General features: G+C 41.7%; 1 protein-coding gene and 1 long non-coding RNA gene across 7 annotated transcripts in view; one reads left to right on the top strand and one right to left on the bottom strand.

Moving 5' to 3' along the window:
• The window catches only part of GRID1 (glutamate ionotropic receptor delta type subunit 1), a 702351-nt gene that overhangs the window by 383776 nt on the left and 296861 nt on the right, over nucleotides 1–21714 (bottom strand). For all 6 annotated transcript variants that reach the window (XM_083614626.1, XM_083614625.1, XM_083614628.1 and 3 more), the window contains exon 3: nucleotides 14265–14549. In XM_083614626.1, coding sequence (XP_083470752.1) covers nucleotides 14265–14549 — 285 coding nt within the window. The remainder of the gene's footprint in view (nucleotides 1–14264; nucleotides 14550–21714) is intronic.
• Nucleotides 1–21714, top strand: part of LOC310763053 — a 199942-nt gene that overhangs the window by 57517 nt on the left and 120711 nt on the right. The window lies entirely within an intron of this gene.

Below are 21714 nucleotides of genomic sequence, written 5' to 3' on the forward strand. Positions count from 1 at the left end.
GTTCTTAAAATCTTTGCTAAGTCTGCTACTTGGTACCCCAGCAGCTCACATAAGGACAGGTTAGCTTAATGCCTTTTGATTTATGTATTTTGTTAGCCGTCTTTATGCATTATTCCAAGTTGCTCCAAATGGAGGATAATGGGCTTCCAGAAATGTTTTATGGAGCAGGCAAAGTCTCGTAGTCAGCACAGTTGGCTGAAACAGTATGAAAACAAAATATTGAAGCATGGTATACGCTTTTGGGACTTGGAAGCTGATCAGACTCCAAGATTTATCAGAAATAAGTGAGGATGTGTTCAGATGAGATATGGATTTGATACAGGAGTCACCATTTTCACCATATATAATTCGGGTTGTCACAGGCTGTGGAATCTTGTTCTCATGATTTACATAACTTGAGTCCAACACCCTGCCACTATTTGCATGGGTGTGTCGGGGGGAGATATTGACTCCAGCCCACTCCAGCCCCTTCCACTCTTTCAGAATGGCATGTGGGGTGGGAGACAAGAGTCACCACTATGAGCAGGTGGACCTTCTGCTCATACAAGTAGAAGTTTAGAGCCAAACCAGGATTTGGATGTTTCAAGAAGTGGCAGAGAGATATCTCTAGATTTGTCTGGCAGGGCAAGAAGCCCAGAATAAAATTTAAAATACTAACTGATGCTAAAGAAAGAGGCGGATTTGCCCTGCCAGACCTGAAACTTTATTATGAATCGGCCGCATTTTGTTGGCTGAAAGAATGGCTGCTTCTTGAGAACACAGACATTTTGGACTTAGAAGGTTTCAATAACGTTTTTGGGTGGCATGCATATTTGTGGTACAACAAGGTTAAAGCTCATAAAGCATTCAAAAACCATATTGTCAGGAAAGCATTGTTTAATGTTTGGCTAAGATATAAAGACTTACTGGAGAATAAAACCCCAAGGTGGTTGTCACCAATGGAAGCAAAGGCACTGAAAAAGTCCAATATGGAGGCCAAATGGCCGAAATATTGGGAAATATTGGAACAAGAAGGAGATAAATTGAAATTGCAGAGTTTTGAGAAACTAAAAGATAAGGTGCGAGATTGGCTGCATTATTTTCAAATAAGAGAGGCCTATAATTTGGATAAAAAAATAGGTTTCCAGGTGGAAAAATCAAAATTGGAAACTGAATTGTTAGAACCCAAAACTAAAACACTTTCAAGAATGTATAACTTGCTGCTAAAATGGAACACGCAGGATGAAACAGTTAAATCTGCTATGATTAAATGGGCACAAGATGTTGGTCATAACATCATGTTTGCTGACTGGGAACAGTTGTGGACCACAGGTATGAAATTTACGGCATGTAATGCCCTAAGAGAGAATATTATGAAAATGATATACAGGTGGTACATGACACCAGTCAAGCTTGCAAAAATCTATCATTTGCCCGATAATAAATGTTGGAAGTGTAAAGAAAATGAAGGAACATTCTTTCACCTTTGGTGGACGTGCCCAAAGATTAAGGCTTTCTGGGAGATGATTTATAACGAAATGAAAAAAGTATTTAAATATACATTCCTTAAGAAGCCAGAGGCCTTTCTCTTGGGCATGGTCGGCCAATTGGTGCCAAAGAAGGACAGAACTTTCTTTATGTATGCAACAACAGCAGCAAGAATTCTCATCGCAAAGTATTGGAAGACACAAGAGCTACCCACCCTGGAAGAGTGGCAGATGAAGCTGATGGATTATATGGAATTGGCGGAAATGACTGGCAGAATCCGAGACCTGGGAGAAGAGTTGGTGGAAGAAGACTGGAAGAAATTTAAAGACTATCTTCGGAAATACTGTAAAATTAATGAATGTTAAAATTATGCTTGGATTGGTAATAAGTGGTAACTAGTGACAAAAGTTAATAAGATTATGTAAAAAATGTACGGATAAATGGTTGAAAATATTGAGGTATAATATGTTATGACACAAAGTTAAGATATTTGAAAAAGGGTAAGAATTTGCTGAATTAAGTATGTAAATGGGAACACAAAAGGGGGGAGGGGGGAGGAGGTCAAGGATACAAGCATATGACTGTGAGGATATAGAGAAAAATGGATTTGTTTTATCTTTTTAACTTCTTTTTTTCTTAATTAGCTGTTTTTTGTGTATTTTGTGTGTTTTCTTTTTTTTTGTATTGTCTATTTTTATTTGTGGTTTCTCTTTTTTTATTCTGTAAATTTTTACTTTTTTCTTTTGTAAAACTTTAATAAAAATTTATTTAAAAAAAAAAAACACAAACCAGGATTTGGAAGGGTGATTCACCTGTGCTATATACTGTATATACTCGAGTATAAGCTGACTTTTCCAGCACATTTTTTATGCTGAAAAAGCCCCCTTCGGCTTATACTCGAATGAGAGTCCTTTCGGGCTGCTCCTTCCTCTTCCTCCACCTTTGCTGCTGTCAGCAGAGGAGGAACGAGCAGCCCAAATCAGCCCTTTCAGGCTGCTTGTGCTTCCTCCGCCGCTGCCGCCACCAGCCTCTGCCTCTCAGCAGCACCCCAGGTAGGCAGGGGGACGGAGGGGCTGGGGGAGAGAGAGAAGCCCCCTCTGCCGTGTGCGCATGTGCGCACACACACACACACTCCGGGCTATCAGGAGGTTTGTGGTGTGGTGAACCGGCTTATACTCGAGTCAATAAGTTTTCCCAGTTTTTTGTGCTAAAATTAGGTGCCTCGGCTTATATTTGGGTCAGCTTATACTCGAGTATATATGGTAGGTAATAAAGGATCGGTCCCATTATTTATTGTTTCCCTCCACGTATATCAAAGGAATACATACTTATGGCTGACTAATTATCCCAAAGTGTCAATTCAAATGATTTATCTAAAATGTTTCTGACCCCGCCCCAATCTCTCTCTCTGGCAATCAATTTTTGTTGCTTAGTGAGTAGCCGGATTTGAGATGGTTGCATGGAATTTCATCCAACCATGTTAAATGAGTCAGACATTTTAATGCTGTCTGATGGGGTTTTCGTGTTATTTTGGTTGATTTTATTAAGTGTATCTTTTCATTATGTAACCACTTTGTTTATTATGTAACCAGGCAGAGGGCCTTTTCAGTAGTTGCACCCGCCCTGTGGAACGCCCTCCCAGCAGATGTCAAACAGATAAACAGCTATGTGAAGGCAGCTCTGTTCAGATAAACAGCTATCTGAAGGCAGCTCTGTTCAGGGAAGTTTTTATTGGTTGATGTTGTACAGTGGTACCTCGGGTTACGCATTTTCAGGTCACGGACCGTGGGAAACCCAGAAGTAACGGAAAGGGTTACTTCCGGGTTTTGCCGCTCGCGCAGAAGTGCTAAATTGTGCTTTGCACATGTGCAGAAGCACCTAATCACGTCACGTCCGCAACCCGAGCTTCCACTGTATTATGTTTTTTACTATTTTTGGTTGGGAGCCACCCAGAGTGGCTGGGGCAACCCAGTCAGATGGACAGCGTATAAATTAATTTAGTTATTGTTGTTGTTGTTGTTATTATTATTTAACTGGCCAGTGAAGAACATACAATTGTGTGTGTGTGTGTGTGTGTGTGTGTGTGTGATGTTTTAATGGCAAAAGATTATGTCTCCAAGATTCCCTATAGCACTCTTTATGGTTGTTATTAATGTGGTGTTGCGATAGCCATCCTGGTTGTGCTGTACAATAAACCGATGCCTAGCTAAAATCATTTTTTAAACTGGGCCAGACTGAGGACTCAGCTGTAGCTGGCACTCGGCACTTGAAAAGCTTTTATTGATTAAGGTTAGTATACACTCCAACCCACCCAAAATCTCTGACAGGGGACTTAACACAGAGGCATCAGGAACTGTGCTGGGTATCCTGTAAGATTCTTGTTGGCTTTCAGTTTGTTTGATTTAATCAAGAAACAGAAGTTAATGAAGTGATAGTGGGAAGGCAAGCAGCTGCAGCATTGGGGCTTGAGGTTTAAATATAAATTACATAAGGTTTGCCCAGCAGCACTACTGCAAGGATTCTGGAAGCTCCTGGGCCTATATTTTGTGTGACACACAAGCCAGTAATTCTCTCACACCATTCCCAACCTCCTCAGATACCTTACAGGGGCGCCATCTCACCCTTAGGATTGTGGGTGCCCACTGATGCTGTTAGTTTCTGTTTGCCACTGAGCAGTGTTCTTGGAGTCACAGGACTCTGTTTACATTCCAGGGATTCCATACTGTTGGAAGTCTCACGGAGGCAGGAGACGGATGTTTACTAGTTTCCTGTTCCTTTGTTTCAGTTGCTCTCTGCTTTCATAGAGAGAGGATGTATATTTCTTTGCTGTCTGTGTAGTAAGAAATAAAGCATAGCAATGTAGCCATAAATCTCATCACTTCCACGTGTTTTGGGTTCTCTGCTGAATGGAATGTGCCTGAGGCCTCATCAAAGGCTCAGGTTGTTAATTATTCTTCGGGGGCAATTCTGGAGGAAAATGAGCTTTATCAGCTTGGCTGAGCGGAGATCCCGACAGATGCAACGCGGACGTGCGACGTCACACACACACTATGTTCAGGCGTGTGCATGTGATGTCAAGCGTTCGCACTGTGGTGGAAATGGTGACTCCTCTTCTTCCTCCTATCTGCAGCCAGTGAGGCACCCTTTTCCATGGGAAGAGGCTTGGACTTGGAGACAGAGAGACTCTTGGGGTGTGGAGGCCCCAGCAAATGCCCTCTGTGTAGATTATAGGGATAATGACTAAATAAAGGACCAAACATACAAAGGGCACTGAGCTGATGATCGCTGCCTTATAACCAGGCCAAAGTTTGCTTTTCTGCCCCCTTTCAAGCACAATTTTTGCTTAATCGTTCCATGAAATGACATGATTACTATTCTACTATAGCTGCTTTTTTTTGCCATTTGCCATTTTGTACATTACCTTTCGCCCTCTCACCCCTCCCCAGATGAACCGCAGAGGATGTATAATTTCACCTTTTGTACACTGGTTTGCTGCTGTTATTATTTTTCAGCTCTCACATATTCAAAATAAGTGTGCTGGATATCCATCTCCACAGAGTTCATTACACTCTTTAAAAGATCAACGTGTATTTTTCAGAATAAACTGAATTATGATCTTACATTTGAAGGCAATTAACATTGTCATTTCCTGGTTCCTGAGTGTTAAGTAAATTGTTCTGTCTAATAACACTGCAGTTCTGAATTTAAACTAACCCAGATAATATCCCTCTTCTCTGAAAGTGTATTTATAGTGCATGCTAATACAGATGATGATGCCTTTGAGATGTGTCCCTCTGCATCGGAATTTTATAAAGGGTTTTATTAATAGGTTTAGGGGATCCAGTGAGGAGCCAGTCAAATCTATGTGTCCAGAGGCTAGTTCTTTAACGATGGAAGCAGCAGTGATGCCACTCCAGTAATGTTAACGTCAAAAAGGTGGGAGGCAACTGATAGTGTAGGTTACTTCCCACACCAGCGTGTTCCATTCCCAATGACAACACTGGCACGGGGCGTTGTCTGTTTCTCTCTCTTTCTAACATTACTTGAGTGACATGGGCGGAGGGCCAAGGGAAGACATAAGCAACAACGATGCCATTTCTGTAATGTGAAAACTGATTCGGTATTGCTATCAAAATGACTCTACACCAGGGTTTCCCACACTCGGACTACAACTCCCATCATCCTATGCTGGGCCCGGGGGTGATCCGAGAAACACGGTCCAGGACCGGTCCAGAATCCGAAGGTTCCGCTAGGAGTCAGTCCGACAGAGCCAAGGCAGGACACGAGGCAGGAAACCAGGCAAAGGCAAGGGCAAGGACAGGATCTCAGGCAGGATCTGGCATGCAGCAATGTTACTCCCACAACCTGGGGTGGGGTCCGATAGCCTTTTATCTTTGTTGGGGTAACAGACGGTCCTGATCCCCCGGCGACTCACCTCCCTGTTTCGCCCGGAGGTGAGCACTCCTCCTGCGAGTACTCAGGTCTCTCCTTCTCTCAGACCTTAGTCTCTGCAGCTCGGGAGACGTTGGTGGGTTACTAGACCCAGGGGCCACCTCAGCCTCCCCTGACCGAACCAGTAGTGGAGCAGCTGTAAGTGATGGCCCAGCTGAAGGCAACAAGGTAATCCCCGCATCTGGAGCCAGGGCAGGCTCAGACCCCTGACTTGGCCCAGCTGGTGTTTGTTGCAGGGGAACCTGTACAGACTGGGACTCTTCAGGATCAGGCCCCAGACTTGGTTCAGATGACGCCTGAGGCAAAGGATCCGGTGCAGACTGAGACTCCTCTGGTTCCAAGTCCAAGCCCGAGTCCCGGGCTATCACACATCCCTAGCTAGCAGGACCAGCGGTCAGAGATGATGGGAATGGTAGCCCAAAGACCCAAGTTTGGGAAACTCTGCTGTACACAGTTCTTGCCCCACTCATTAAGTTAGGGTAGCGACCTCCTTTTTCAGGAGAAAAGAGTGGTCTTGTTTTACCTCGGACCCATCCCCTGTGAAGTTGTAGGTGGGCCAACCCAGGAAATACAAACTAGAGAACTGCAAGGCATAGAATCTTAGAATTGTAGAGTTGGAAGGAGCCCTGTGGGTCATCTAGTCCAATGTAATCTTGGGCAAATGTGAAAGCAACCAATAACCAGTGAAGTGCAGTGAGAAAGGGGTCTCTTCATTGCTAACAGCAAACAAACTTGAACCAGAAGCTCTGTTGGTGTAAAGAAAAGTGCTTCCTTGTTGATGCAGTGGCTCTCCCTATATTTTCCCTCATTTGGTCATAGTTGGGTAGAATTGCCTCAGGTAGACAGCTCACTGGTCCTGATATCCCCATGTGGACATGGCCTTGGTCCTTTGGGCATCTGAGGTAGAAACTGAATCCACACTTCCTACCACCACTGGCAGCAGATCTCCAGGGTTTCAGTCAGTCCTCCCTGGACTGAACCTGGGACCTTTTGCATGCAAAGAATGGACTCCCCCATTGAGCTACAGTCCCCACTCCCAAATGTGATTTCTTCTTCACATTTCTACCCAGCCTTCCTTCAAGAAACCAAGACATTGTACATAGTGTCTTCACAACAACCAGTGTGGTGTAGTGGTTAAGAGCGGTAGTCTCCTAATCTGGGGAACCGGGTTCGTGTCTCTGCTCCTCCACATGCAGCTGCTGGGTGACCTTGGGCCAGTCACACTTCTTTGAAGTCTCTCAGCCCCACTCACCTCACAGAGTGTTTGTTGTGGGGGAGGAAGGGAAAGGAGAATGTTAGCCGCTTTGAGACTCCTTAAAGGGAGTGAAAGGCGGGATATCAAATCCAAACACTTCTTCTTCTTCTTCTTCTGAGATAACAGGCTGAAAAACATTGAGTGTCCGAAATTCATGTTGTGACTACACATTCAAACTCAGGTCTCTCTGGTTCATGTCTAATATTTTAACAACTATACCACATTTCCTTCAGCAATATTCAGAGCTGAAGTACTGTGCTCTACAACGAGAGGGAGGAAATTTCTCATATATATGTCGGGAGTTTATAACTCAGTCTTTGCTTGTATGTTTCCAGTCAATCACAAAAAAGGTACATACTGGAATCAATTTATCTGTAACATTTTCACTGGGATTTCGCCTAATTCAATTACATTTTTAATGTTATGTGAGCATTGCTAAATAAAAATACTAACAGGAATGAGAAAATCCACATTTAAATTAAGTAACCTAATTACGCAGAGTGCTGTTGCGGTTACAAGTAACTGGGAATAGAAACAAAATGCATAATACCATTTGCACAATGGCTTCCGGATCAAATTTGTTCAATTAGAAGTCAGAAGAATTTTTTTAAAAAAAGAAAACTGACAGCATAACAAAACTCAACACGGAACGGGGGCGTGGGGAGAAGGGTTCTTTTTCCATTTCCAGACAGCTACAAATGCATTAAAGAAAAAACCGAGGCAAAAGCTTACGGTAAAGCTATGAGAATGTGTCAGAAATAAAGGTTTAAAATCATGTTGTTGCCCTGATTAGTATTCCACCCAAGACCTATATATAAGTGTGTAGGAAGAAAACGAAAGAAGGCTACAGTTAAATGATCTAGGGGAATCCACTGAAACTAACCAAGTGTAGGCTAGGGATGGGGAAGTGATTCAGTTTTCTTTGCATTTTTAGCATGAACCTACCTAATTTGCACATCCCAGAACAATATGCAAACTGAAACACAGGAGCCCTTCAAAATTCACACAAATTTTATGATGCAGTTCCCCAACCCCCCAAAAAAGGTGTCGATGAATGCATATACAGTCGTACCTCAGAAGTCGAACGCCTTGCCAGTTGAACGTTTTGGCTCCCAAACATCGCAAATCCAGAAGTGATTGTTCCGGTTTGCGAACATTCTTTGGAACCCAAATGTCTGCCACGGCTTCTGATTGGCTGCAGGAGCTTCCTGCAGCCAATCGGAAGCTGCACCTTGGTTCCCGAACGTTTTGGAAGTCGAACAGACTTCCGAAATGGATTCCATTTGACTTCCAAGGTATCACTGTACTAGCAGAAAGTATGCACAAAAATGTTTATATTAGTTTATATATGTCAGGCACATCCAACTCCCAAGAGAAGGAGGAGGAGGAGGAGGAGGAGAAGAAGAAGAAGAAGAAGAAGAAGAAGAAGAAGAAGAAGAAGAAGAAGAAGAAGAAGAAGAGGAGGAGGAGGAGGAGGAGGAGGAGGAGGAGGAGGAGGAGGAGGAGTTTGGATTTGATATCCCGCTTTATCACTACCCGAAGGAGTCTCAAAGCGGCTAACATTCTCCTTTCCCTTCCTCCCCCACAACAAACACTCTGTGAATTGAGTGGGGCTGAGAGACTTCAAAGAAGTGTGACTAGCCCAAGGTCACCCAGCAGCTGCATTTGGAGGAGTGGAGACGTGAACCCGGTTCCCCAGATTACGAGTCTACCGCTCTTAACCACTACACCACACTGGTAGAATGCCATCTACTCACAGTATAAAAATACTGTGATCAACCCATGGGGGGGGGGAGGCAAAGTTGTTGAACGTTTTTAAGGTAGATCATGATCAACCTGTCGGACATGCCTGATATATGTGATGCTGAGGGAAACTGCTTGCAAACGTGTAGCTAATAGGCAAATTTGCTAAGAAAAATGTGTACATTAGAAGAATTGTGCAGTAAAATGTTGACAATTTTTCATTTTTAATATATTTTTATATTGCAAATTTATGTGGACATGTGGCAAACTGATGCTTGGAAAAGTGAGAAAAGCTGTCTTTCCCTATTGTGGACCTAACTGAGTGCCTAGACAGAAGACCACTGGCACTCCTATGTAGCTAACATGCTCTGTGCTTTCTAAAAGGAAGAGAGGGTTAGAAAAACAAATGAATATCTGAGGTGCTGACATTAAGCATACCAGCTCCCAGCAAAACATCCTGTACTAGTAGCGAATACATAACGCCTACCTCTGCAATGTGACATGGGAGATCAATAGCTGATCTTGAGGTGATATAGTAAATAGGAGTAATATGATTGTGCACCAAACCTCTGGATTCCACTACCTAGTTTACCATATTCCATCATATACTTCCTATTTTGCACTACACTGAAACTCCTGTGTGAACTTCTGCAAAGATCCAATATCTCATATTCTAGACAAATAATTAAGGAACTACTGGCAGATGGCAAGTTTTTAGTAGTTACTAGGCAACAGGGACCAAGCTCTACAAATCCAGAGAAACAGTCATATTTTAACTTCACATAATACCACAGCATTCCCATTTGCAACACACATTTAAAACTCCATTGTTTTTTCTCAACATTCCACACAGCCTCACCTATCAGTTTTCATCCGGAAGTTTGTTTCCCTGGGTTTTGGAAAGTTTGATCAGAATTGAATTTGCACTGTTGCAGGAAAGCATTTACGTAGAAATGCTGTACCGTATACTAAGGTGGTCCATTCCAGTATCAGTGTATTAACTTGAATATTGTATTGTACAAAAACAGTATACCAGGTGATCCAAGATGCAGTCCAAAGATGGCATAATGCAAGTCAAGCTTTGTCGTGTAATATGTCTTCGTGCCACAAGTAGAGGTGTGTGTGTGTGTGTGTGTGTGTGTGTGTGTGTATAACACCAGACTGCTCCTAAACAAAGCTTGGCATGTATGATGCTTGAAGAATAATTTATCAGAGGAAAATGAAGAAATACAATTTGATGACCAATGGGACTGTGTGCTTCCTTGAAATATAAAATTTTCCAATATTTATCTAACTGATCTAACCACATATTAACTCAATACACGGATGTCTTGATGCCCAGAGAGCCTTATCATCCTTCAACCTGCCTAACATTTTACAAACATCCACAGCACAATCCTATAATATGCATCTACTCAGATGTAACTCTCTTACTCCCAGGTTAGCTGGTACAGAACGGAAACCTTACAAAGAAATATCATGATATCCCTGTTCCTCTCAAACATCTTTAAAATAAAGACATATTTTATACTTTCTATCGACCTTAATATTTTCTCTCTTCTTGTCTGCCTCTTCCCTCAGCCATTTCTTACTTCACCAATGACTGATTTTTCCTATAGAAATGGGGATTAATTCAATAGAGTGGTTTGGCATGATTATTCAACATAGAAAAATAATCTACTCTCCAAACATTTCTGTTGCAATCAGTAGGGACTAGGGCCACAATCTTATGCTCATTTCCTAAGAACTTCATTGAATTCAGTTGGATTCACTTCTGAATATAAAGCATTCAAAGGACTGGATTTCTATGCCCCACTGAAATTAATGGAACAGAAGTAAATCAGAACTGGAACATGTTCTACTATTTTATGAGGCATTCTCATATCTTATTTTTTTTTTGCAAAATTGGATCCAGTGCCTAATATGAAATGGTGGCTTTCATATTTCCCTTCACTTTAAGTTGGTATAGGGCCATAATGCCTACAAAACTAGTTTTAATTCACAAACTTGCCATTTAAATGCATCTTTGCATTTCCTAAAAATGGATCCACTTTGGTTTTAAAAGGTTCTCTGCCCCTCCACCCCACTCTTAATTATACTGAAGCTTTGCCACAGAGTAGAACAAAAGCATAATGTTGGCAAAATTAGGCACTTTGTTATCTGTTTACTATATATAAAACATGTTTCTCTCAGCTCTAAATGCTCTCTTCATCTGCTTATTCAATAGTTCCTTCACAATGCGGTAAAATGCAAACACAAATACATGCAGTTCATTATTTCCAAACAAAGTGTTTGTGCAGATTTAAAAAAAAATAAAAATGCAGTTTATATTTTTAGCAGAATTTAATGATTATAAGTTTGAGTTTTAACAGTACTGTATTTTAATTGTATGTGAAATGTTCCCCCCGCCCACACTTAAATAAGAATACAAGTATTTTAAATGAAATAAATACACAAAAATAAACCAAAACAATTGTCAGTTGCTTGTCCAAGGTCACCACACCACAAACAAAATTAAAAAATTAAGTAAGGGTGTATGTTAGCTATTTTAGTTAGTGCAAAACAAAAACAAATCATCTTTATCAGAGGGTCTCAGATAGGCTTCCAGGGACAGCAGTAGGGTATCCACTATTGCTGCTACAAACAGACTTCTTTGAGCCCAACCGCAAGCATGTATGTGGCCTTAAGAATATATGTTGTGCCCCTTTCTGTTGTGATTTGTTCACTACACTCCCCAACAACAGCAACCAGGTTTTCTGCAGCGTGCAAAACTTAGAACCCCCTTTTCAGATATGTTTCCAAAGTATCAGTGCTCTAGAAATTACATGTCATGAGTAATGCAAGACTTGTTGTCATTCAGAAAACAGCAGAAGGTGCCAAGGGGGCTTTTCACACCCAGTTCCTATACCGTAATGCTGGTCCTGAATGGGGTAACTGTGCCCCTGAAGGACGAGGTGCAGCCTGGGAGTCATTTTGGACTCACAGCTGTCCATGGAGGCGCAAGTCAATTCTGTGTCCAAGGCAGCTGTTTACCAGCTCCATCTGGTACGCAGGCTGAGACCCTACCTGCCTGCGGACTGTCTCGCCAGAGTGGTGCATGTTCTAGTTATCTCCCGCTTGGACTACTGCAATGCACTCTATGTGGCGCTACCTTTGAAGATGACCCGGAAACTGCAACTAATCCAGAACGCGGCAGCTAGACTGGTGACAGGGAGCGGCCGCCGAGACCACATAACTTGAAAGACCTACATTGGCTCCCAGTACGTTTCTAAGCACAATTCAAAGTGTTGGTGCTGACCTTTAAAGCCCTAAATGGCCTCGGTCCAGTAGACCTGAAGGAGCTTCTCCACCCCCATTGTTCTGCACAGACACTGAGGTCCAGTGCCAAGGGCCTTCTGGTGGTTCCCTCACTGCAAGAAGCCAAGTTACAGGGAACCAGGCAGGGGGCCTTCTTGGTAGTGGCACCCGCCCTGTGGAACGCCCTCCCACCAGATGTCAAAGACAAACTACCAGACTTTTAGAAGACATCTGTTTAGGGAAGCTTTTAATGTTTAACAGACGGTTATATTTTAATATTTTGTTGAAAGCCACCCAGAGTGGCTGGGGAAACCCAGCCAGATGGGCAGGGTATAAATAAGTTGTTGTTGTTGTTGTTGTTGTTGTTGTTGTTGTTGTTGTTGTTCATCCTAAATCAGATTAATAAAATGCCTAGTTAAGTGTTGATTGTTAAGAAACATCACTTCTTCATTGGCAGCCATATCTTTTTCTCTCCCAGTTGCTCATTGTAGCAGAAACATCTACAGGGCGACCTTTCTCATCCACTTGACCCCACATTTGCAAATATCACAAGTCCAAAATTGACTGACTATGTCTTCCAAAGCAAAATTATGCTACTAGAGTATACTTTCAAAACATATGGCCTAAGATGGGTGAGTCAGATATCAGCTTCCAACACCATCTTTCTAAGGGGCGCATCTACCATGGAGAAGAAACTGCAAATAAGGGGCTCAAATCTCCTTATGAGAGCAGGTTCATGATAGCATGCATGTGGTTTTTATTCCCAGCCCCACTTCACTATTTGCTTTCCACCTTCCAGGCCTTGAGTGCTTTGATCCTGATGAGGACATCTGTCTTCTTTCCATGCCTAACTTTCAGAGTGAGCTCTGGGATTCTACCTTTGTCTGGCTTTGACATCTGTTTGACATGTATCTCACACACATCCAGCCCCGTGCCCAGATCTTTCCTAAGCTTGTACTTGCATATGGTAAGGTCCCTTTCACACATGGGCACAGTGATGTACCTCAAGTAAAAGTGAATGGTGCAACCATGTGGGAGGAGTCAATCATCTGCCTCTTTCTAACCCATCGGTCACAATGATTGGTTGCATCAACCATAAGAGGGAAGCAGTTCCCCTGCTCTGCTTTTGGGGAGCCAGCAAATACGCTAATTTGCCTTACAGACTGCATTCCTGATCTGGATTGGGGGAACTCTGTATCTGCTATTCACATTGAAAGAGAACCTCCCTTTTGTGCTAATGGAAGCTTTTCTTCCAGCATGGAGGAGAGGGGCAGGTTAAAGTCTCATGGGTTCAGATTTGGATTTCTCCCTCTCTGTGCCCACTACTCACTTTTTTAAAGCCACAACCTAAAATTGCTCATTATTACATGAACACCGTCTCATTTAGTTTGGACCTCAGGTCAGAAGTTTCTGCTCTCCAAACACTTCAGCATGGCAGCAGAGATCAAGTCTGAAGTTTCACGCCAGAAATAAATTCTTCATGTGGACTGTACCTATGACACAGAGGAAATGCTAATCCTATCATGTGAGGAATAGGTTGCAATGATATCTAGTCCAGAAAGGAGAAGTAGGGGAAATGCTGTAAAGAAATAAATTACACATGTGGCAATACGGAAAATTAATTTTTAAAGCAAGCAACACGGAGACTTGAAAAGAAGCAGATCACAGAGGACTGGTTTAGGAACTCTTGTTGTGTACTGCCTTGCATACAGTATATGAACCCTGCCAATCAGTGTCAACAGTTTATTAATATTTTACTGAAAAATTGTGAGATGAATCAAACTTCAGCTGTCTTGATAAGGTGTTGCTAAGCAACTTGTAGTCTGGCTGAAAATTAGTTTTCACAGCAACCTTTCACTCAAAAGAAAGAAAAAAAGCAAGAAAAAACTGTGTCCATTCAACACGTTTTCCCCGTTGGTTACACAAAAAACCCAAAGTATCATACCAAAACATGTCTTTGGTCTATTTTCTTCAGCGGAAAGAGAGGATACAGAACATTCAAAGAAATGGAGACTCAGGGGATGTTTCTGAAATGATTCATTGCACTTACCGTAATCGCTGTCATAGAACACTATAAATTTCTGCCATCGCAATTCGGTGACTAGCTTCAGCATAACATCATTGAGGCGAACAGGCGGCCTGGCTGCTAGCGTGTATTCGTCCTCCTCAAGGCTAGGATTTAGGTGGCAAGCTGTCCGTGGGGACCCTCCTGTGTTGCGCTGTACGAAGAGGTGGGGGATGTGCATGGCATCTGTCAAAGACTGCAGGGCGTTGGCAGAAGCACATCCGGTGGAGGTGACTAAGGCTAATATCCCCAGGGTCATCAGGTCACAGGCTGAGGAGGAAAAAAAAACAGGTAGATGAAAATCTAGAAAGCTGGGAATATGCAGAGTTGGCGAAAATGACTAATAAGATTAGACATCAAAAAGTAACAAAGTTCGAAAAGGAGTAGAATAAATTTGTTGTATATATACGGAATAATTGTAGAAGTTTAAAAACTGTAGCAGGATTAACTTAAATCTTGTGATGTGGGTGGAGGGTCAATAAGAATCTGTAGGAGTAGGTGTGAAATGTGTGAAAGCCGAAGCAGGGAAGGAAGGAAGTCTGAGCGCGACAAAGCACAGTGTAAATAAGAAAACACTAAGATGCTGGATGCAAGAGTTTAAGTGGACTTTGTTTTTGGAAATTTGACTTATGTTCTTCTTTGAGTTTGCTTTTGAAAACTTAACAAAAAGTATTTTAAAAAAGAAAGAAGAGAAAATCTAGAAATCTGTGGCCAAGTCATGTCTACTGAAAAAGTGAACCTGCTGAGGCACAGAGGTTTTTCAGCCAGAATTCACAGGAACTTAGTTCCATCACTTCTCAGGTGGACACCATTGCCATTATAAAAGAACAAGGAAGGCATTCATGGTGAGTTCTGGCATCTTTTTTCTAGAAAAATAGCACTGCATAGAGGGCACATGCTGCTTTTCAGAAGTGAAATTAATATTGGCAAATACTAGACATCTGACCATTTCTCTTCACCAACTTTGAATGTGATATTTTGAATGCACTGTTTAGTTTTACATTCTGAATATGTACATTCTGCCTCAAAAGTCGGGTGCTTTAGGTTTGTTTAAATGTTTTGGCAAATATCACACATGAAATCTGATTTCCTATCAGCTGTCAGTCGACAGCTGCATATAAACTATCAAACACTCTCAGATACTAAATACAACTGTTTTGTAGCCATGTTATTATCACTTATAAAATGCCATTACATATCATTTATTAAATACTACCATGACATCAACTATTGGCAAATATCATATAATGAAATCAGTTATCAAGGAATATCATATACAAATCTAAAAATATTCAATAACCAACCAGCAAATTTGCAGATAAAATTTGGCCTCAACCGCCTTAGAGTATTATTTTTTTTGAAGCTAATTCATTTCACTTGTAATGTTCTGTTGTTAAACTTAAGCCAATCTATTCAGCAGACTATTTAAAAGACCTATGCAATTTGTTTTCCGAACTTTGTATGAAACAACAGTGGCTGATCTAGGGTGGGCTGGATTTACCAGCAAGCAAACTAGAAATGTGCCCAAGTTTCAAGAGGTCTCAAAATATCTAGAGAATAAATGGTTGTATACAACATAGTCAGGGCCATATTTACCTGGAGAGTGCAAGGGGTGCGGGGCACCTGAGCACCGAATTCTGGGGGGCACCAAATGTATACCTACTGTATACCGGTCCCTTTCGATCGGTGGCAGTGAAAAGCAATGGAACGCAAGTCCCTGCCCCCCTCCTCTATTACTCCTTAGCGCCAAATATTCCTGATGAGTCAGGAAACAAAAGTAGTTTTTTCCTCTGCGTCATTTTTACAGGTAAGTGATTACTTCCACCCCAAATAAAGCTCAATAACTTTGAGTTCGCTCCCCTAAAAAAAGGTCAAAAACTTTGGCTTCCCCCCTCCCCTAAAAAACTCAATAAATGTTAATTTGGGGGGGCTAAACTAAATTTGGGGGCGCTGGGCGGATCTTTGCACCCCAGCGGTGTATATGCTAAAGACGGCCCTGAACATAGTGCTAAGTTAAAGACACTTAGTGTTATATTTATTCTGCTGGTGAAATATTTTACATCAACAAAACAAGATTGTACAAGAGAATGCACAAGTAGGTTGCTGATAACTTTGTTGCACAATGATTTCACAATCTGTTGACGAGGGAGACCAAGGTTCTCAAATCCCTGCTCAGCTCTGAATCTCAATGGGTGGCCTTGGGCCAGTCACCGAGACACTGTCTTATCTACTTCACATAATTATTGTGAGGATTATGGGCCACCAATACTGCAGGGCCTCCTTGGAGGAATAGCAGGGCAAAAATGTAATATACCGTAAATATATACATTTGTAATATACAGTACAGAAGAAGCCCTTGATGGTGGATTGGATTTTTGTGATTATCTCCTGGAAGCTGCTATTTTATTTCCCCCAAATGTGACACTGTAACATTCTGAGACACTCTGGAGGAGTGGAGATAGAAGCCAACAGAAAATGGTCTCCATTGGCTGGCAGCTGCCATTTTCTCAGAATGCCCTGGAATGACACAAGCAGTGTACACAGAGGGAGACTAACATGACAAAATAAATGATAGAATTTCTATGGCTGGAGACAACCACCAAGAGGACCTCCACTGCTGCCAGAGAAAGTTATCCCCCCTCCCAGACACTTATGAATGAGTGATGAAAGGGATAATGGAAATGAATCCTAATTGGAACCGATCAATTCAATGTTTTGCTCATTATAAAATGTATGCACACCCCAGTATTAAGAGGCTGTGCTGGGCTTTGCATTCCTTTAAAAAGGAATGTCCTCCAAGCATGTCTAGAATGCAGCATGGAGAACTCAATCTTGAGCATTAAACAACAACACCATGTATGACACTTAAAAATCTGAAAAAGAAGAACACTTTTGAAGGCCTAAGATTGACTGTTGAACAAATTCTGAATGTTTTGGTAGCTTGTTAAACTGAATCAGTTATTACTTCCTTCAGAACAAAGGCAGCATGAATGTGTGGGGTTTTTTTGCTCTTAATGCAAAAAGAATCATGTATTTTCAGTTTCAATCTCCACCCCCCCTTTTTTCAGATTTCAGAGAAAGATCAAAAAGGTACTTCCAAAGAAGAGTATGCATGCCCTGAATGACGATGCTTCAGTACTGCCAAAAAAATATTGGTCAAGGTGTGATAAATCCCTTCACAATTTCTCTTTTACAGAAGGAAAACAAGGTTAGTTTTATTTACTTAGCAAATTGAAATAATATAATGTTTAATTTGAGGGAAATGTTTTCAAATCGTGATAGTTCACACTTTATCACTACATCTTCAGATTTTGAATGCAATGTCCTGGCTATAGCTGAGTGTATTTCTTTCCTATAACTGTGAGGAGTACCTTACTCCGGAGGGAGCCAATATAGTACCATCCAGATGACTGGGACTAAAACTCCTATAAGTGCCAGCCAGCCTTAGTCAATGGTTTGAATGATGGGAGTTGTAGTCCAGCAAGATCTTGAAAACACCACATTGACTACAACTGCCTTACTGATATATGGTACCAAATTTATTACTAAGCCTGACCATCCATGAGGTCAGTTTGTGTGGGAAAATGTTTCTCAAGCTCACAGAATACTCTCTGGAAAACACAGCATGAAGTAGTTGGGCATCTCTGTTGTGAAATGTTAGAACTGTATTGAGTACTTTGGGAAACAACTCTGAGGGAACAGGAGTAAATGACCTGATATCCCAAATAAGTGAACCTTAGTTAAGGAAAGCATATCCTGCAGCTTTAGGGTCTGGTGCACATTTGTGGCACCAATTTGCTAGAAAACCTGCCTATATTCAACAAAACATTTGTTGTTCTGAAGTTCTAGGATGTCTGAGACCACATATTTGGGGCCATCTGATAACTATGGAATCATTTTATGATCTTGGATTTTAACTGTTTTTCCTTTCTTTTCCATCGTTCAGCCCCAGCACCAACACTCCCCCTCTGCTTCCTATTTCTGGCTATCGGACCAATGGGACAGTTTACTACTGTTGAAGCACAATTACTTCACAACTTAGAAAGAGCAAGAAACCATGGAGAGCCACCAGTTTTCAAAAAGAATCCACTGAGCGCCACTGAATAACCCATGCTCCAGATTCAGCCCATTAGTAATTAAATAAATAAAATCTACATTTAGCAAAGCTACATAAGAGTATTTCAACAACAAAAATGGAAAAAAGAAGATATTGACTTTAGATCAATAGTAGATAAGGAAACCCAATGGCTCCTTTCGTAAGGTTAGAACACGATAAAGCTGTGCAGTACAGGGAGAGATGGCATGCTTGCAAAATTATTTCCTTCTTGACCCTTCCCATAAATTTATGCCAGCTGCATTATCTAAATTTACTCCTTGTTAATTATAGGGATATGATTTTCCTCTTCTTTTCCTCCAAAGGAGGTGACCTGATTTAGCTACAAGAAAACACTTCACTTTCAAATGGGAGGCCTAGGTTTGGGAACAGATTTGATTTCCCAGGCTCTCTGCCAGAGAAAGCTTAGCGTGTCACACAGGTAATTTATTGAGTCTCAGTTGGAGAGGGAAGATGGGAGGATAAAAGAGAAAAGTATAGCAAGGCTGAGACCAAAAAAGGAAGGGGGGGACCCACAAATCACTAGGAGGGATCACCTGGCACTGGTGTCATCTCAGACTAACAGCAAAGGCAAAAGCTGCAGGGTAGCAAACCTTTCCCAAAGAACCATGAGAATTGCCAAGATATTGCTATCCAAAGAGTAGGTCAGAGCAAAAATAGGATGGAAGCAGATGTAAGTTCAGCATAAGGTGTGAAGAATGGTTTTATGTTTTGGGGTTTGTTTGGTGCAAATCTGACAGATTTAGCTTTGAATGCCTACTGAATCAAATTACTTCTCCATTCCTGATGGAGGAAATGGTAGAAGCTAACCAGACAGACAGCGCTCACCTTCAAAACACCAACAGTATTGCTGATTTCCTAAGCCAGCTGCAGAATGTCAGTATGGTTTCTTTTTGTGGCCCAAATTTAAACTGCTTTTTGTTCCCTTCCTCTGCCACACACAAGTGCAGCCAGAACACTGATTCAAACTCTCGCCCTGACTGCTAGTTACGTCCAGAAGATTCCAGTAGCTTATAGCCACCAGCCAAAGTCCATTAAGCAAGCAAGCAAGCAAGCTAGACAAAGCCCAGGACGATGGTTTCTTCCTTGCTTGACAGAGCACAATAGCATCATCATAACAATATCAAGTAACACTGGAAGGTGGCTGCTTTAAAGGGCTATTTTATTCCATCATATCTTCCTGCTCTCAAACAGTATAAAAAGAGAAGAGACAAATGCAAGATATAAGCAAAAGGGAATGTCCCATTTTTATTTTACCAACGGCAGCTTCCTTTGTGTGCCACATGGCACTTGGAGAGATTTGTGTTGTGTGAGAGAAAATAGTTAACCCCTTTCCTCTACAACACCGTAAAAATCAGGACCCCTTGGGCTACTATTTATTTAAAGTCTTAAAAATAAGCACGGATAAAGAAACTACATTTTTAACTTAATGCATAGTTTGGCGCTACCTTTATAGGGCATGTTGTTTAAGGCTTACGAACTTTCAAAAGGACACATGTAATAGGAAATTGTGAGATTTACAATGTTGTAGCTGCAATCCAGTCTGTGCCTTCATTTTATACACAGTTGGGATATAATACGTTTCCTGAAAAACCCTAATAAAAGTGCTAATAATGAAAAGTGTATAGAACACTCTGAAAATGCATGCCTTCTTGCAATTCAGTTTTGAAAACTTCTGATAGCAGTTATTTGAACCGTACTGAAAATTTTGCTCCCTCCTGAAATCCCTTCGCACCTCCCCTCCCTCTCAAAGAAATGGCACCTCTGACTTTTTTGTTCTTGAAGCTAAAACTCCTAAAGCAGTTTAGCTAAGCAGCAAACAAACATAATAGGAAACGGAAGGGAAAATTGGCAACATTTGTAAGGATTCCATTTGACAGCGGCAGATACTTGGCACAAGACTCAACTGCCTGTGTGCTATTCTACCACAGCAAGTAAGGTTTGCAAGAGCTATACAAGGAATTCAAAAATCCTGGAACGTTAACAGGGCTTAGTGAAATATTTAGCCTTCCTAGGGTGGCACTGTGGTCTAAACCACTGAGCCTAGGGCTTGCCGATCGGAAGGTCGGCGGTTCGAATCCCTGCGACGGGGTGAGCTCCTGTTGTTCGGCCCCAGCTCCTGCCCACCTAGCAGTTCAAAAGCACACCAGTGCAAATAGATAAATAGGTACCACTCCAGCGGGAAGGTAAAGAGCATTTCCGTGCACTGCTCTGGTTCGCCAGAAGCAGCTTAGTCATGCTGGCCACATGACCTGGAAGCTGTCTGTGGACAAACGCCAGCTCCCTAGGCCTATCGGGCAAGATGAGTGCCACAACCCCAGAGTCATCTGCAACTGGACCTTATGGTCAGGGGTACCTTTCCCTTTACCTAGGTTTGTAAAAAGTGTGTTAATCATATGGATAGTGGAGTGAAATAGATTAAAAGATTAAAATTAAGATTACCACTCCTGTATCCTAACACAAAATAATGAGTATTGAGGTCAACTTAATATCATCAATGAGAGAGAGAGAGAGAGAGAGAGAGAGAGAGAGAGAGAGAGAGAGAGAGAGAGAGATCAGTTAGTTAGAACATGCTGCTGATAATGCCAAGGTTGCAAGTTCGATCCTCGTATGGGATAACTGCATATTCCTGCATTGCAGGGGGTTGGACTAGATGATCCTCAGGGTCCCTTCCAACTCTACAATTCTACAATTCTATGAAAACCTCAAAGATAGATAGACAGATAACCTTTACATGTAGAAGGACCCAGTGTATATTCTTTTCCCTCTCTGAATAAAATATGCACACATACAGTGCAAATGTCATTTCATCTGGGTGTATTAAAATAGCTTAGCCTCATTACAAAGTTGTTTTCACAAAAACAAAACAAAACTTCAGATCCTGCAAGCTTGCCCATCCAGGGTGGAAACACCTGATATTTCTGGTCTAAAAGTGTGCACTGGAAGTTGGCATTTCACTGCTCATAAAAGAGGCTTCAGACTACCACCACCCGAGACATTTGCATGATTGTGGAGCCCTGGCTTCTGTTGATGCTTTGTTCCAAGCAGACTGGCTGAAGACTTTTACATCATAAAGGTTATCTTCATAAACCAGAAATAGACCAGGAAATGTATTTTTCTGTGCCTTTGCAAATGAAAGTTTCAATTCCAGAAAAGTTGTATGGATAAAAACTAAATCACTGGAACCTATGCCTTCTCTAGTTTATGTTGGCTATGATAAAAAGTGTAGCTGTAATACAGGGCATAATTATATTTTTTTCATGTCTGTATCCTATGCACACTTCCCTGGGAGTAAGCCCTGTTGGACACAGTAGGACTTAC

This window comes from Podarcis filfolensis (assembly GCF_964270895.1).
Source record: "Podarcis filfolensis genome assembly, chromosome: 5".
NCBI lineage: Eukaryota > Metazoa > Chordata > Lepidosauria > Squamata > Lacertidae > Podarcis > Podarcis filfolensis.